At 48.6% G+C, this 16,287-nt stretch overlaps 1 protein-coding gene across 2 annotated transcripts in view; it reads right to left on the minus strand.

The window, feature by feature from the left end:
• WHRN (whirlin) overlaps positions 1-7,316 on the minus strand; it is a 183,763-nt gene extending 176,447 nt beyond the window's left edge. For both annotated transcript variants that reach the window (XM_060251358.1, XM_060251357.1), the window contains exon 1: positions 6,492-7,316. In XM_060251358.1, the coding sequence (XP_060107341.1) occupies positions 6,492-7,316 (825 nt within the window). The remainder of the gene's footprint in view (positions 1-6,491) is intronic.
• Positions 7,317-16,287: the final 8,971 nt, after the last annotated feature.

A 16,287-nucleotide genomic window follows, 5' to 3' on the forward strand; every position in this document is an offset into this window, starting at 1 on the left:
TTCCCAGATAAGAGTCTGTGCACTTAACCACTGCACCGAACTGGCTACACCAAACTAGTATCCAGGGGTACCCTGCCTCTAATTATGGAGGTTCCATTTAGCCACCATAGCTGACAGCCACTATTCAACCAGCCACTGTTCAATCTCACACTCAGGGAAGTATACAAGATTCAACTTTTCCATACACCAAACATATCTCAAAAAGGAGGCTAGAACCCACCCCCTGATATGCTACTTTTCTATGTGTAGGGATTTATAATTTGTTTTGAGGAATGGCTCAGCATATGAACCCCCACCTATAGTTTTGTTAAGTGCAGCCCACACACATTGTTGGCCAAATGAGACATGCTGGGGAGACTGAAAGATTCATTCCTAAATCATGTTGCTGAGCCCAAAATCACTCTTCTTGCCCAGGGAAAACTGTACTGGAGACATCTGCTTTTGGCTCTTCCATCCTCTCTCGCTTGACCACTGAATGATATCAACGGGAAGCCCCAGAGAGAGAAAGGTTTGCATGGCAGCAGCTGGCAACGGTGGCATTCTTGCTCAACCTTCTTCCAGGCACCACAGCAGATTCATGGCTGCAGTAGTATCTATCAGATGCCATACAAATCACCTCTCCTTGGGGGATGTTCAGGAAATCGAGATTGAGCAAAAAAGTGGGGACTTTTAATATAGGAAGGCCAGTTTGCACAGTGGGGGTGGCGCTGTAAATCCAGCTGCAAACTCACTGGGTAGTTCAATACTCCTCCCTTTTCCGATCTGCAATATGGAAATAGTAATACTTAGCATTTACACAGCTCTTTCGAAGCACTTTGCTCATAGTATTTTGTTGGAAGAGGCCTGTCTCAAGACTCAGCCTGGGCGGGAGGGGGGTGTTGCAAACAAGTCAGTGAGACAGACAGACAAACTCTGGATTTCTCTTCCCGTTTACTCTCTTGTCACTGCCCCTTTGATGTAAATTGATAGAATACAAAGAAACAACTTCCTTTGATTCTGCCCTCTCACACTCTCTCTTCTCTTGAACACACAACAAAGGAGAAAGATCCTCTCTTCTTTGATCCAATGGATGCAGGGTTCCCCTCTTGGTCTGTGTCCATCCAAGGTAGTTTAGATTAGTCTTGAAACTGAACAGTGGCTCTGTTTAACTTTGTAATTCTGCCAGCACACTGAGAGCAAAGGGCTTCTACTGCATGTGGCCAAGGTGCACTCTGCTAAACTGAGATGGGATACTGGACTAACTAACCCATTACTTCCAAAGTATCTTGCTGTCTTTCTTACAACACTGAAAAGATAAGCCAATATTATCATCTTCATATGTCGGACAGGGATAATGGCTTGGCAGTGAGTTCCTGACAAAGGCAAGATTCATACCAGGAACCTTTAATATCATATCACATTCTCTTAACCACTATGCTAGACCAGCTTCCATAATCAGGGCTTTTTTTGGTAGAAAAAGCCCCACAGCAACTCACCTGCATGTTAGGCCACACCCCCTGACATCACCATTGTTTTGCACAGGGCTTTTTTGTAGAAAAAGCCCAGCAGGAACTCATTTGCACATTATGCAACATCCCCTGAAGCCCCGTGGCACAGAGTGTTAAAGCTGCAGTACTGCAGTCCTAAGCTCTGCTCATGACCTGAGTTCGATCCCCTGAGAAGCTGGGTTTTCAGGTATCTGGCTTGAGGCTGACTCAGCCTTTCATCCTTCTGAGGTTGGTAAAATGAGTACCCAGCTTTCTGGGGGTAAAGTGTAGATGACTGGGGAGGGCAATGGCAAAGTCTGCCATGAAAACGTCTGCCATGAAAACGTTGTGAAAGCAATGTCACCCAGAGTTGGAAACGACTGGTGCTTGCACAGGGGACCTTTCCTTTTCTGAAGCCAAGCAAGACAGAACTGCGTTCCTCTGCGTTCCTGCTCAAAAAAAAGCCCTGTTCATAACAGAGAGGCATATTCGTGTAACCCAGAATGCTGGACCGGGATTTTAGACACCTGCTAAAAAAAAAGCCCTGTTCATAACAGAGAGGCATATTCGTGTAACCCAGAATGCTGGACTGGGATTTTAGACACCCTTCGTGCCTTGAAGCTTGCTTGGGGTAGTCAAAGCCTGCCCATCTAACCTACCTGACAGGGTTGTTGGGAAACAGAGGAGGAGAACAATATACATCTCCCCAAGTTTCATGGAAAAAGAGCAGGATCTAAAAAGGACTGCATAAATAAATACCAGTCTACCTTACAGGGCTGTTGTTCTGTGGTTTACACAGAAGAATTAACATGCACTCCTTAGAATTCTTGGAAAGGACTACATGCATGTAATAGGATGATCATGATTGCTCTGGATTGAGATGCAGGAAGGATGATTAAGAGCTGGCTCTGAAAGTGGGCTTCCACGGTGTGGGCACGCTGCTAGAGATTTTATAGAATAGACTTCATCGTGTTATTTTGTTTAATTGATGGTTGTATTTTTAGGATATTTACAGCAGTCACAGCATCGTAGCCAAGGGACTGGGCTTGGAATCCTCCCCAATTCAAACCTCAGCCACCGATTGTCTTTAGGAAGAGTGGCTTCCTCTCCCAGCCTCCTTGTAAGATAAGGATGATATTAATTTCCTCTGGGGAGCTCCAGGTGGCATAAATCAGGGACATCAGAGGTGTCCCCAGCCAAGAAATGAACAGACCCAGACAGGGTTTGTTTCAACCAGATAACTCCATCACATGCCTTCAGACCACACCACCCGCAAACATCCTTTACGGTGCATTGCAAGAATCACACAACGTACAAAGTGCTTTGCAAGAACGATATAAATGTCAAGCATCATGAATGATCAGTGTTTGCCGGTGAATAATACTGGTTTGGAAAATGATCTGGGACGGTCCCTGGTTCAAATCTCACTTCCACCACAAACTCTCTAAGTGGCCTTAGGCATTTTCTCAGCCCCCCCCCCTCCCCGGTTCTAACAGGCTGTTACTTACAGGGTCATCGTAAAGACTATAAACAAGGTCATGTCTGTGAAGAGCTCGGAGCGCTCTAGCAAAGCACTTCATAAAACTCCAAGCACAATCCTTGGGTTTAGCGTATCGCTAAACGCCGCTTGCAAGCCCTTTTGAGAGCAAGCAGGACGTAACACCGCAAAACAACTCATAGCCATAAAAAATGAATATTAATGAAGTGACATTTTATGCTGCACCATTAAGATTTTATGCCTTTATGCTAAACTTGTCCCAAGGGTGAGTAAGGAATCTAAAATAAACATTAGCATTATCGGGTGCCAGAACTGTACAAAATGCTACATTGGGAACTAAGCTCACTCATGGTGTCCATTCGGGATTATCCCCTACTGAGTGTGGACATGACTGCAGCTTCAGAACTTGACTTCTTCCATTTCCTCTCAATCTCTCTGCGCTGATGTTGAGGAAGAGATGATTCTCGAAAGGACCACATGTTGGAAGACACAGCCATTCATTTGCAGAACCACCCCCACCCAATTTGTATACCAAAGAGCCCTGGTTACAACAAACACACAAAGCTGCTTTTATACTGAATCAGACCTTCTGGTCTCTCGGGATCAGAACTGTCTACTCAGACTGGCAGTAGCTCTCAAGGGCCACGGGCAGAGGTCTTTCGCATCACCTGCTACCTGATGCCTTTAATGGGAGACACTGGGGATTGAACTTGAGACCTTCTGCTAACTAGGAAGGTGCTCTGCCACTGAGTAGTTCAATCCCTTGCCAACTCTATAGCAATCAGCATTAGACCAAGAACCAGGAGACTGAGGGTTGGATTCCCCACTCTGCTATGGAAGCTTGATGGGTAACCCTGGGCCGGTCACACTCTTGAAGCCCAGTGTATCTCACAGGAGTGTTGTTGTGAGGATAAAAAAGGAGAAAGGTCATTATAAGCTGCTTTCGGTTCCCGTTGGGAAGGGGGGGAAAAGTAAAGGTGCAAGCACCAGTCGTTTTTGACTCTGGGGTGATGTTGCTTTCACAACGTTTGCACGGCAGACTTTTTACGGGGTGGTTTGCCATTGCCTTCCCCAGTCTACACTTTTCCCCCAGCAAGCTGGGTACTCATTTTACTGACCTCGGAAGGATGGAAGGCTGAGTCAACCTGAGCCAGCTACCTGAACTGGCTACCTGAACCAGCTTCCGCTGGGATCAAACTCAGGTCGTGAGCGAAGGGCTCCAACTGCAGTACTGCAGCTTTACCGTTCTGTGCCACGGGGCTCTTTGGGAAGAAAAACGGTATAATTTTAAAATATATCCAGGGCTTTTTTTTTTTTTGTAGAAAAGGCCCATCAGGAACTCATTCGGCTGCCTAGTGCCTTTCCTCTGCCAGAGACCTTTTTTGAGCCAAAGCCCTGGCCAAGCCAGCCGGAACTGCGTTCCTGTGCGTTCCTGCTCAAAAAAAGAGCCCTGAATATATCAATAAGCACTGTTAAAGAACCTGGGGGAGTGGGGCTTTGAAAGAAGGCAACAGAGAGCCTGCTGCCAGTGATACAAGACAGCACAGGGCAAGATGGACCTATGAATCAGGCTGCCTGAGAATCTAAGCTCGAACCCACTAGCTAAGCCACCGTTCAGGGGTAGAACATCTGCTCTGCATACAGAAAGTTCCAGAGAGGAATCTCCAGTTAAAGGAGGCAACAAGCATTGGGAAAGACTCTGCTGCCCCGAACCCTGAAGAGCTCTCACTATAGCTCATACTGAGTAAAATGAACCACCAATATCTGCATGGAGAGCCAAGGAATTTACAGTGTAGACATTAAACAGGACCAGCTCAGAGGTAACTCTGATCAGCATCATAGAATTCACTCCCTGTCCCAAGACATTTGCTCACCTGTCTCCTTCTCTTTATACTCTCTAAGGGCAAGAAAAGAGCAGCTTTTCTACCAAGCATTTGATATCAGATAGCCCTGGTCTAACTCACTGGACGCTGCATATGTTTTATGCAGCTGTTCTAATTTTATGACGGTTTCCTGGGAGATTTTAATGGCTGGTTGATCTGGTTTTATTGACACTGTGTGGTTCTGAACCGCTTTGAAAGACTTTGTTCAATGGCAGCATCACAGTACTGTGAAATAAACTCAAAATACCTCAGCAAAAGCTTGCTAGGAGCATGCTTTGCATTTTGGAGATGCAAACCTTGGAAGGAAACTATCTTGATATTAGCCGCTCTGTTTCACCAACAGAAGGGCTGCTTCCATAGGTCAGCATCTCCAGCCAGATCCTGAGCTCATCTAAGGGTTCTGCTGCTTCCCTTGGAAGGAAGAACTCGGTTCTATTCAGGAGGTACCAAGCGACAGACAAGATTTCTGTATATAATTCATGTAACTCCAATATATTCCCCCTTTGTGTTGGATTTAAATTTTGGCAAGCCTCTTGGAAATTCGGAATTAAAAGATGGACATTAATAGGATATATTGATAGCTAGTGTAGCATTCAGAGATGTGCAGTGGAATCCCATGCATGTTTACTTGGAAGTAAGTGCTATTATGTTCAATAGGGCTCACTTACCAGGAAGTGGAAGTAGGATTGCACTGCAAATAATGTTCTGGAAATTCCTTGGCTTGAATCTCAGCTGGGCTACCAGCTTTCTACATGGCAAACCATTCTCTTACTCTGTGTACAGTACAGTAATAAAAACCGTGACTTCCCTTGCAGGGCTATTGTAATAATTCTATGATGCTTTACATGAAGTGCTTTGAAACGTATAAATGCTAATTGACCTTTATTGTTTGTTTATACGGTTTGGTGCATTTTAAAGTATAAGGTAACAGGACCCTAGCCCAAAGAATTTAAAATTAAAAAAAGTCACAAGGGGGGGAGGAATCAAGACAATGGTCAGACAAAGGCCAAAACTGTCCTTCCTCAACTCCCCATTCATCCACAAAGTTCACTGCAAGGTGTTGGGTGAGTCACCTTGTTGCATGGCCACCTCACAGGACTCTTTCAATGAAGAAGAAGAAGAAGAAGAAGAAGAAGAAGAAGAAGAAGAAGAAGAAGAAGAAGAAGAAGAAGAAGAAGAAGAAGAAGAAGAAGAAGATGATATTGGATTTATATCCCGCCCTCCACTCTGAAGAGTCTCAGAGTGGCTCACAATCTCCTTTACCTTCCTCCCCCACAACAGTCACCCTGTGAGGTGGGTGGGGCTGGAGAGGACTCTCATAGCAGCTGCCCTTTCAAGGACAACCTCTGCCGGGGCTATGGCTGACCCAAGGCCATGCTAGCAGGTGCAAGTGGAGGAGTGGGGAATCAAACCCGGTTCTCCCAGATAAGAGTCCGCACACTTAACCACTACACCAAACCAGCTCTCCTGGACAAAACTGGAAAACCAGATGCATCACCCCGACATCCTGAGAGGAATGACTGGATACATGAACAGAAGGAAAACGTGTGTTAATTGTAACTGCAGATTCCAAAGCTTATTTTAAATGTGATTGGTATCCATGGTAGCCCTGGATTTGCCCAGATGGCTCACATTCCACCTTACCTTGACCGCTTCGGCATGGGTCACTTTGTCCAGCGGCTTGTCGTTGACTTTTAAGATCTGGTCGCCCACCCGGAGGCCCTCCTTCTCGGCCAGGGACCCGGGCTCCACCAGGGAGACGTAGATGCCCACGCCGTGCTCGGAGCCGCCTCGGATACTAAACCCCAAGCCCTCCTGGGCTTTATTCCTCTTGAGGGTCACCTGCCTGACCTCCCCGCGCAGCTCCTCCAAGCCGGGAGCCGCCAGGGGAGCTGTCCCGTCCAGGATGGTGCTGAAATCCGGCGACGGCTTCCGAGCGACCGCCGGGGGAGGCCAGAACTGGGCAGCCGGCGCCGGAGAGACGGCCGGGGAAGGGGCGGCCGCCCCGACGGAGGCCAGGGCCCTGGGAGAGGCGGCGCCGTCGAGGCCCCCGTTGGCGTGAGCGGGCAAGAAGTCGGCCTTGAGGTAGAGCCCCTCGGAGGTGTACTGGTCGAAGAGGAGTTGGTCGGAGCGGGGGATGACCAGGCGGAGCATGGGCAGGAGCTGCCTTTTCTCGGGGCCGTCGAGGAGGACCTTGAGGGTCTGCACCAGGTCGAAGACGTTGCGCCGGCAGTGGTAGACGTTCAGGCAGTGGATGAACTGCTCCCGCTCGCCTTCGCTCAGCAGCAGGTTGAGCGCCCCGTGCAGCTTCCGCACGTTGGACGACAGCAGCCGGATCCCTGCCCCGGCGGCCGCGGGGCCCACCGCCGGCTGCCCACCGACCGCCGACGCCCCCGTGGCCGAGCCCAAGGAGGCGGTGGAGGAGGAAGCGCGCGAATCCACAGACACGCGGTCCAGATCCGCGCTCATCGCCCCCCTCCCCACGGGACCAGCGAAGAAGAGGAGTCAGGGGGGCATCGGGGAGGAAGGCGAGGCGGGGGGGGGGCTCCCGCTTTCAGTTGGGGGTCCCCCGGGGCCTCAGCCTCGCCGGCTTCCCAGGCCAGCCGAAGGGCGCGGAAGCCATCGGGAAACGAACCGGGGGAAAAGAGAGGGTGCCTGGCTACCCCTTTCCTTCCTCCCCAAGCCGTCTAGGCACGGAGACCCGCCCGGAGGGAGGGAGGGTTAGCTCCTTACTCTTCGGCGGCGGCGGCGACTTTCCAGGCAAGGCGAGATGCGGACCGCAGCAGCTCAAGTGACGCCGGCCGGCCCCGTCTCCTTTCGCCCGCCTGGAGCGCAGAGGGCAGAGCAGGGCGGGGGCAGTTAGGAGCGCCCAGCCAGCGCGGCGGATGGCACGGCGCCTCGGAGCGGTTCTCTTCTTCTCGCCTGCCTCCTGGGGAAGTCCGGGCTTCTCCTGGGCGCCGCCTCTTCGCAAGGCGCTGCCCGACAGCCCCCAGCTCTCAGAAGTCCGGCTGCCGACGAGCTTGACGAGCCCCAGGCATCCTGATCCAACGCATTGCAATGCACAAGCAGGGAAACCGCGCCCCCTCCGCCGGCGCTGGGCTGGGGGCGTGCAAGGGATGGCACGCGCCGCCTGGGCTGCCCGCGTCGGTCGCTCTCCCTGTGCCAGGAGGCGAAGGACGGACTTTTGCAAAACTGTTGAGCTGCCTGCCGGGACCAGCCTCTTGGCAGCAGCTGCTCAGGAAGTGACGCGCCTCCCCCGTTGCCGGGAGACGGCTTGATACAGTCCGGCTCTCCAGAGGTGAAGGGGCTCGGCAAGTCCCGGGCCGGGTTGCAAGAGAGAGAGAGAGAGAGAGAGAGAGAGAGAGAGAGAGAGAGAGAGATCCCCCTAAGCTGAGTTAGCGTGAGCTAGCTCGGTTTTTTAGCCTCCAGCGCGCACCTTTTTGTCTTAGCTCAGGAAGGATGGCCCCAGAGCACACTAAGTTATCCAGCAGCTACAGCTTTCCTGCCAGCAGCTCACAAAGTAGAATTTTTGCTCACAAGCCTCTGCAGCTTAGAGGGAACGTTGGAGAGAGCCCGAAGTTGCAGCTCCACTTCAGGTGGGTCGGCCTGCCCCTCAGCCTTTCCAAGAGGCATGACAGGTGGGAATCCAAGAGGGAAAGCTTCCCCCTTACGATTTGCAAAAAACAAACAAACAAACAAACAAACAAACAAACACCTCCACCGATTGCATTTCTGATCGCTTAGCAGTTGCGAAGGGCCATAGTCGGTTGCAAGGACGTGGGTGTTGAGGACGATGGCCATCTTTTTGTGGGTCCTCCAGGCCCTTAAAAGACACACAGCAGGCAGAAGTTCAAGAGGAGAAGCTTGATTATCTGCAAAAATCTGCACGAGTTGAATTTCTGCCTTGATATTTGCCAGAAACCCTGAGTTGATTGTAAAGGAAGGCCAATGACTAGATTGGCAGAGTCTGATGGGGTGTTCCCCTTCAGTGTCCCTCTCTAACTGCCCAGAAAGCTCTAGAGCTAAGATGTGACAAGGTAGGAGTTCAATAGGTGAACCCTCTCAGAGCTTCAAAAAACCCCCCTTTGGTTTCCTGCCTTTGCCAGGTGGCTGTTGAAGTCACAAAAAAAGACTGCGGTGTTTTCCTCCTCCTTCCCAAGCTGCAGTGAAAAGCTCGGCCCCTGTGCCTATCAGAAGTGCCACGTTCCTCCTGCGCTTAGTGTGAAAAGCGAGGAGTGCTGGGGAATCAAACCTGACCTCTGTCCAGAAAACCTTTCATCCTAATGAATTATTTTCAGCTTGCACTTGGCTCTGGAACCTGTGACATCTTGACAAGAGCGAGAAACCTCTGTGCATGCACACACACATCTGGAGCTTCAGAGGAGTTTTGACATTTGCCCTTGGAACTTGGAGTGCCGTGTGCGAGGATCTCCAAGTTTAGCTTTGCAGCAACTCATCGAAGTAGATAAGAACTTGCTTGTGATTATCCAATCACATTCTATGCCTAAGTGAGGCTGAATCCAGGCCTCCCTGAGCCAAGCTCACCATTCTAGTCACCACATGTCAAATGGGCTATCATCCAAATAAAGGCATTGGATAAGAGCCCTGAGGTACAGAGTGGTAAAGCTGTGGTACGGCAGTCCGAGCTCTCTGTTCATGACCTGAGTTTGATCCCGGCAGAAGCTGGGTTCAGGTAGCCGCTCGAGGTTAACTCAGCCTTCCATCCTTCCAAGGTTGGTAAAATGAGTAACTGGCTTGCTGGGGGGGAAAGTGTAGATGACTGGGGAAGGCAATGGCAAACCACGCTGTAAAAAGTCTGCTGTGAAAACGTTGTGATGCAATGTCACCCCAGAGTTGGAAACGACTGGTGCTTGCACAGGGGACTGCCTTTATCTTTACCTTTAAACACATTCCTGCTAGATTAGGCCAAAGAGCCAACAGGTTCGGGAAAAGTTTTGAACAGCAGCCGGAGAGTTTATCAGGAGCCCACAAACAGGTAATAGCCCTCCCTTGTTATGCATCCTCAATATGTGATAATCTGTGGTTGCTTCGGCGGGGGAGGGTGGGATATAAATAAAATTTTATTATTATTATTATATTATTACTTCCTCCAGATATCCTTTTAAGGAGGATATAGACAAGCTGGATTGAGTCCAGAGGAGGGCAATGAAGATGGTGAGGGGTCTGGAGACCAAGTCCTATGAGGAAAGGTTGAAGGAGCTGGGCATGTTTAGCCTGGAGAGGAGGTGGCTGAGAGGTGATATGATCACCATCTTCAAGTACTTGAAGGGCTGTCATATATTATAGAGGATGGTGTGGAATTGTTTTCTGTGGTCTCACAAGGTAGGATCAGAACCAATGGGTTGAAATGAAATCAAAAGAGTTTCCGGCTCAACATTAGGAAGAACTTCCTGACCGTTAGAGTGGTTCCTCAGTGGAACTGGCTTCCTCAGGAGGTGGTGGGCTCTCCTTCCTTGGAGGTTTTTAAACAGGCTAGATGGCCATCTGACAGCATGAAGATCCTGTGAATTTAGGGGGAGGTATTTGTGAGTTCCTGCATTGTGCAGGGGGTTGGACTAGATGACCCTGGAGGTCCCTTCCAACTCTATGATTCTATGATATGGAGGCTCCATAGTAAAGGGTTCTCCAGTGTGATTTTTCAGGTGAGAAAAGGTCTCTGTACATACTATCCTCTTTAAAGCCATCAAGGCCAAGTCTAGTCCAGTGTTTACAACTGGGGTTTCAGCGGGAGGGGAAGAGAACAAACTTTGGTGAAATCCACACATTCCCATTTTAGAGCCTCACCAATTTGGTCTTCTCTAGAAATAGGGTACCAACTACCTGGAGAGAAAAAAATATGCTGCCCCTTTTAATAGATACTTAATGCGATGTTATTTGTTTTGTTGTTCAGTCGCATGGTCGATTCCGACTCTTTGTGACCCCATGGACAAAGTCACACTAGGCCCTTCTGTCTTCTACCATCCTTCGAAGTCTGTTCAAATTCGTGTTAGTTTCATCAGTAACGCTGTCCAGCCATCTCATCTTTTGCTGTCCCCTTCTTCTTTTGCCTTCTGTCTTTCCCAGCATCAGGGTCTTCTCCAGGGAGTGCTCCCTTCTCATTTGGTGGCCAAAGTATTTGAGCTTCAGCTTCAGCATCTGAACTTCCAGGGAACAGTCAGGGTTGATTTCACTTAGGACTGACTGATTTGATCTTCTTGCAGTCCAAGGGACTCTCAAGATTCTTCTCCAGCACCACAGCTCAAAAGCATCTATTCTTATGCGCTCAGCCTTCCTTATGGTCCAACTCTCACAGCCATACATTATTATGTATGTTATTTACCAGGTGATATTATCTACCTCCATACCATTAAAAGATTCAGCAGCCCATTCTTGCACATTAAACCTCAATTGAAGGGAGAGGATGTTTTCCTCCAGTCTTGTTGGCAGCTCTCTCTGGAAAGCTGCTGCAAAACCTTAAAGAGTCAGAAGAGGCCAAGCACCCTGTAATTCAAGTCCTGGCCCAGGCACTGGAAAAGAGATTCAGGGGGCTAAAGTCCTGGAGCCCTTTGGCTGCAACAGAGACCACGATCTCGTGAGCGGTCTAATCGATCCCCATCAGCGATACAAAATGGGTTTCCGATGCACACACTGCGGCGCTGAGAAATTGCTGTCGTTAAAGCGGGGATTAATTGTATGCAAAGGAGCTAATCTTCTTGAAGTGTGCTTTATGTTCCTTAGCTGGGCTTCCTAATTATAACAAAGAGGTGTTCCATATTTACAGAGGGAACGCTTTCCATCTCCAGAAGTGTTTTAGAAAACGTTGGCCAATTAGCTTGGAGAACACGCTGCCAAGGAGTGCGTGGGTCACGGGAGTAAGTGTGTTGTAAGTGCTCATAAAAGCCGGTCGGAGCTGAAATTTCAATCAGTTGGGCTAGGAAAGGTTAAGTGCCTTTGCCAGAAGCTCTGTGTGACATCAGCAGCAGAGAGGGAAAGGGGAAAAAAAACCCACCACACACCCCAAATTCTCTCAACCTGTCATTATGCTAAATTGCTCCTATTAATTTGTAACAATGATTTAGGCGCGCTCAAGTATTTGACTCGTGCAACAAAAAAATCTATAGAGAAGTCATTACTGCTCGCAGAAAAAACACCCTCTGGCCTGCTCCTCTGCTGTAATAGAGGTCTGATGTGCAGAGATTAGCAGGTGATGCTTCGCTTGGCAAGGAGGTAAACATCATCACCTGGAAATGTCTCTGCAAGGAGATGCCACGAAAGGCCCAGCTACAGATGCCAGCTTGGCTGCTCTAGGGCAAAACTGCAGCTGGACAGATTGGCGGAGCGAGAGTGGAATCCTTAATCCGGTATGGTGTCGTGGTTAAGAATGCCGGACTAGTATCTGAGAGACCCAGGTTTGAATCCCTGTTCATGCCATGGAAGCTGGCTGGGTGACGTCAGGCCCAGTCACGTTTTCTCAGCCTAACCTACCTCATAGGGTTGTTGTGAGGAAAAAATAGAGGTGAGGAAAATAATGTAAGCTGCTTTGGGTCCCCAACAGGGAACAAGGCAGGGATATAAAGGAATTAAATAAAAATAGATGTATTCTTGAGCTTTGCGAACCTTTTACCTTCTCTTACCACAGGACCTCAAGAGAATGCCTAGAACAGGGGGGTTAAATGTGTGGCCCAAGGGCCATATCAGGCCCCCAGAGGGCTCTTATCAGGCCCATGAGCAACTTACTGTTGTCTGCTTCCTACTCCCTCTCTTGCTCCCTTCTGCATCACAGCTTGCTTTGCCAGGCTTGCTCAATTGCACAGGAGCTACAGAGCAAAGCCTCTATTTCCTCCACCGGCGGACCAGCACAAGAAGCAACTTATGTACAAAAGCTCACAATGCCCAGCCATTTCATGTTTTCCGCTGGGTCTTAGGTTCAAAGCATTGACCGTGAGATCTGTAATAAATGTCAAAAGTAGGTTTGCAACTTACAGATACGCATCTAAACAGCATACTCAAGATTGCTACAACACAGACATTGTTTACAGGTTTTGATGCAATAATTCAGAGCAAGAGGAATCAGTTATCAGAGACGTTAAATAAACAAAATATTGCAAAAAAACCCACACTTTTAAGCATTTTTTATTTTAAGTTTTGTTTAAAAAATCTTTGTGTTTGTCTGCATCCTTTAAAAAAGTTTATATCTCCACTACCTAGCATTACATTTTATGACACACATAGCCTGGCCCAACAAGGTTTCATATATGTCAGATTCGGCCCTCATAACAAATGAGTTTGACACCCCTGGCCTAGAATGATTCCAGCTCCTATATTCCTTTGCATCTTTCTCTTCTCACTGGAGGTGTGAAGGGCAGATGCATTGTGGTGCTGCCAGAAGGAAATAAATCAGGCTGGTAGCCAGAAATTTTGCAGTGTACTCCAAGATGGGGGAAGGGGGAGAATCAGTAAATACAGGTTGCCCAGGGGGCCAAACTATGTGTGTTGTCAGAAATGTGCAGCTGGAACACCAGACCTGTTATTGGATCTTAGAAAGCATCCGGAATGGGGCTTAGGGTTGCCAGCCTCCAGGTGGTAGCTGGAAGTCTCCTGGAATTAGAACTGTTTTCCAGGCAACAGTGATCAGTTCCTCTGGAGGAAGTGGCAGTTTTCATGATATTGGATTTATATCCTGCCCTCCACTCTGAATCTCAGAGTCTCAGAGCAGCTCACAATCTCCTTTACCCCCCCCCCCACAACAGACACCCTGTGAGGTGGGTGGGACTGAGAGGGCTCTCGCAGCAGCTGCCCTTTCAAGGACAGCTCTGCCAGAGCTATGGCTGACCCAAGGCCATTCCAGCAGGTGCAACTGGAGGAGTGAGGAATAAGACCTGGTTCTCCCAGATAAGAGTTCGCACACTTAACTACTACACCAAACTGGCTCTCCATTTTTGAAGTGTAGATTGTATGGAATCGTATCCCCACTGAGCTTCCTCCACCATCTATAAATTCTGCCGTTCCTACACTCCGCCCCCCAAATCTGCAGAAATGTCCCAAGTTGGAGCTCGGGAAAGAGATACGCATAAGGGCAGCAACGTGGGAGAAGAACTGAAGATAAATCTTCCCTCTCTGCTGTTTCCTCAATTGCAAATCTTGTTGCTGGTTTAAATCATCCCCGCCCTCCCTGAGCTTTGAATACTGTGCTTTGAATATTAAAGACAATAGTATGTCTAATAGGCTTGAAGCTGCATAGCAAACTAATGATTTTATATCGTTTAAAAACAAGGGTTTAGTGGTTGGTGACCAGTGGTTGGGGTGGGAGGGAGCACACATGATGAGGAAGAGTTGTCGCCTTTATACCCTGCTTCTTAGAAGTATCTGGCTGTCCCCTGTTGGAAACAGGATGCTGGTCTTGAGAGCTCTTCAGTCTGACCACACTCTCCGGCCACTCATTGACTAGAAAACTGGAACGCGAGACCAGGTGGTGGGGGTTTGATTTACTCACTGGGAAGAAATTCTGCTTGGACATTTCTGCTTATCTTTTCACAAATGTAAGAGATAGTGACAAACCATGCAATCCTACACAGAGTTACTCCAGTAAAAAAACCCCAAATCCTGACCATTCAGAGGAGGGCTCTGGGGATCACGAAGCCCATAGCTACAGTGGGACCCAAGGGAGGCCAGGCCCATCCTTTCAACCTCCCCCCCTTCCAACTGTATGGCCCCCTCCATTGGAGGGCCCCCCCAATCTGGGATCACGAGGCCCATAGCTACAGTGGGGCCCAAGGGAGGCCAGGCCCATCCTTTCAACCCCCCCCCTTCCAACTGTATGGCCCCCTCCATTGGAGAGCCCCCAATCTGTCCCCTTTGCTCACTGCCACTCTGAAGAAGTTGTAACATTGCTGCCAGTCTCTCTGCCATGAAAGGGGCACATAAGAAAGGTGTAGGGGGAGCGGAGCTGCTGTAACTGCTCAGGTGAAGGGGGGTTAGTTGGTAGAACTCAAGGCAGCTTACAGTGCCAAGAGCATGTGGCTGTCCCTCCCAAACAACAAATCCTGCAGAGGGCCCCACCAAACATGAAATCCTGGCTACGGTCCTGGGGATCACTCCATAAGGGGTCAGCCCCCCTGTGGCTATGGCATTGCGGTAGGCAGCAATTCACCTGGGCAAATTGGGAAAGAAAGAGCCACTCCCCTCTGCTGTTGCTGCTGTAGGCGATATTGAAGCAAACCATACATTACTGGCAGCAACAGTGAACAATAGCCTGTCTTTGTGAACATTCAACAAACATCCCCATGTGTATTTGGAGGGGGGGGGGCATTTCTCAAATTATCCTTGTCCAAACCTGTCCCCAGATTTTGGCATTTCAAATTACCTGTTCTAAAGTCAAACCAATGCATTAGGAATTCCTCCCCCCCCCCGCCAATTCGGTTTTATTTTTCAATTTCTAGAATTTTTACAGAGTACCGTACACATGCGGTTTATGACTTCCTCCAGACATGGATTCCTCCAGACATGCATTCAGTCCCTTCCATTCAATTGCATCTCTACTCAGACATGTGCACTAAAGATGCATATCTCAGCATGGTCAAAACACTATAATAAGGGAATCTTGATCTTGTATGTACAATTGTTGCTAGAGTCTTTCTGTGTGGCATTTTACCAATATGTAGGACACATTTGCACATCAGAAACACATCACATGTAAAAAACCTTGATCTTATATCAGATGGCAGCAAGACTGCTTTCTCAGAGAGTTTTATCAATGCCCATGGGTGCATTGGAAGCACAGAGGTAGGGGGAAAGGAATGGGAGGAACTGAATATCGACAGGAAAAGCAGGAGGGTTGGCACATAGCACACTGAACAATCAAGAAATGGAATCAACAGAACTGCTTATTTATTTCTTTATTAAACTAAGCTTTTATACCACCCTGACCGCAAGCAGGCTCACTCAGGGTGGTGTAGAACAAAGCTCTATAAAATACATATAAAATCTAAAGTACAGTTCTAAAAAATACGTAAAACCCACATGGTGCCGCAATACAATTTAATCCCCCCAATTTTACATTGCTTTAGCTCCAACTTTTGCTTGAGGCACCCATTCTATGCTGCTCTCTGTCCTAATATTAGGAGACTCAGTTTGGTGTAGTGGTTAAGTGCATAGACTTATCTGAGAGAACCGGGCTTGATTCCCCACTCCTCCACACACACCTGCTGATGTGATCTTTCAAGTTTACTCAAGGCTGTTCTGCTCAAGAGCAGTTCTGGGAGAGCTATCTCAGCCCCACCTACCCCACAGGGTGTCTGTTGTGGGGAGGGGAAGGGAAAGGAGATTTGAACGCCATTCTGAAACTCCTTTGGCTAGTGAAGAGCAGGGTATAAATCCAATCTCTTCTTCCTCTTCTTCTTCTCACCAAAAATTAGCACCATTTCTCTTTCTAGGGATTCTC

Source organism: Heteronotia binoei, chromosome 12 (genome assembly GCF_032191835.1).
Source record: "Heteronotia binoei isolate CCM8104 ecotype False Entrance Well chromosome 12, APGP_CSIRO_Hbin_v1, whole genome shotgun sequence".
NCBI lineage: Eukaryota > Metazoa > Chordata > Lepidosauria > Squamata > Gekkonidae > Heteronotia > Heteronotia binoei.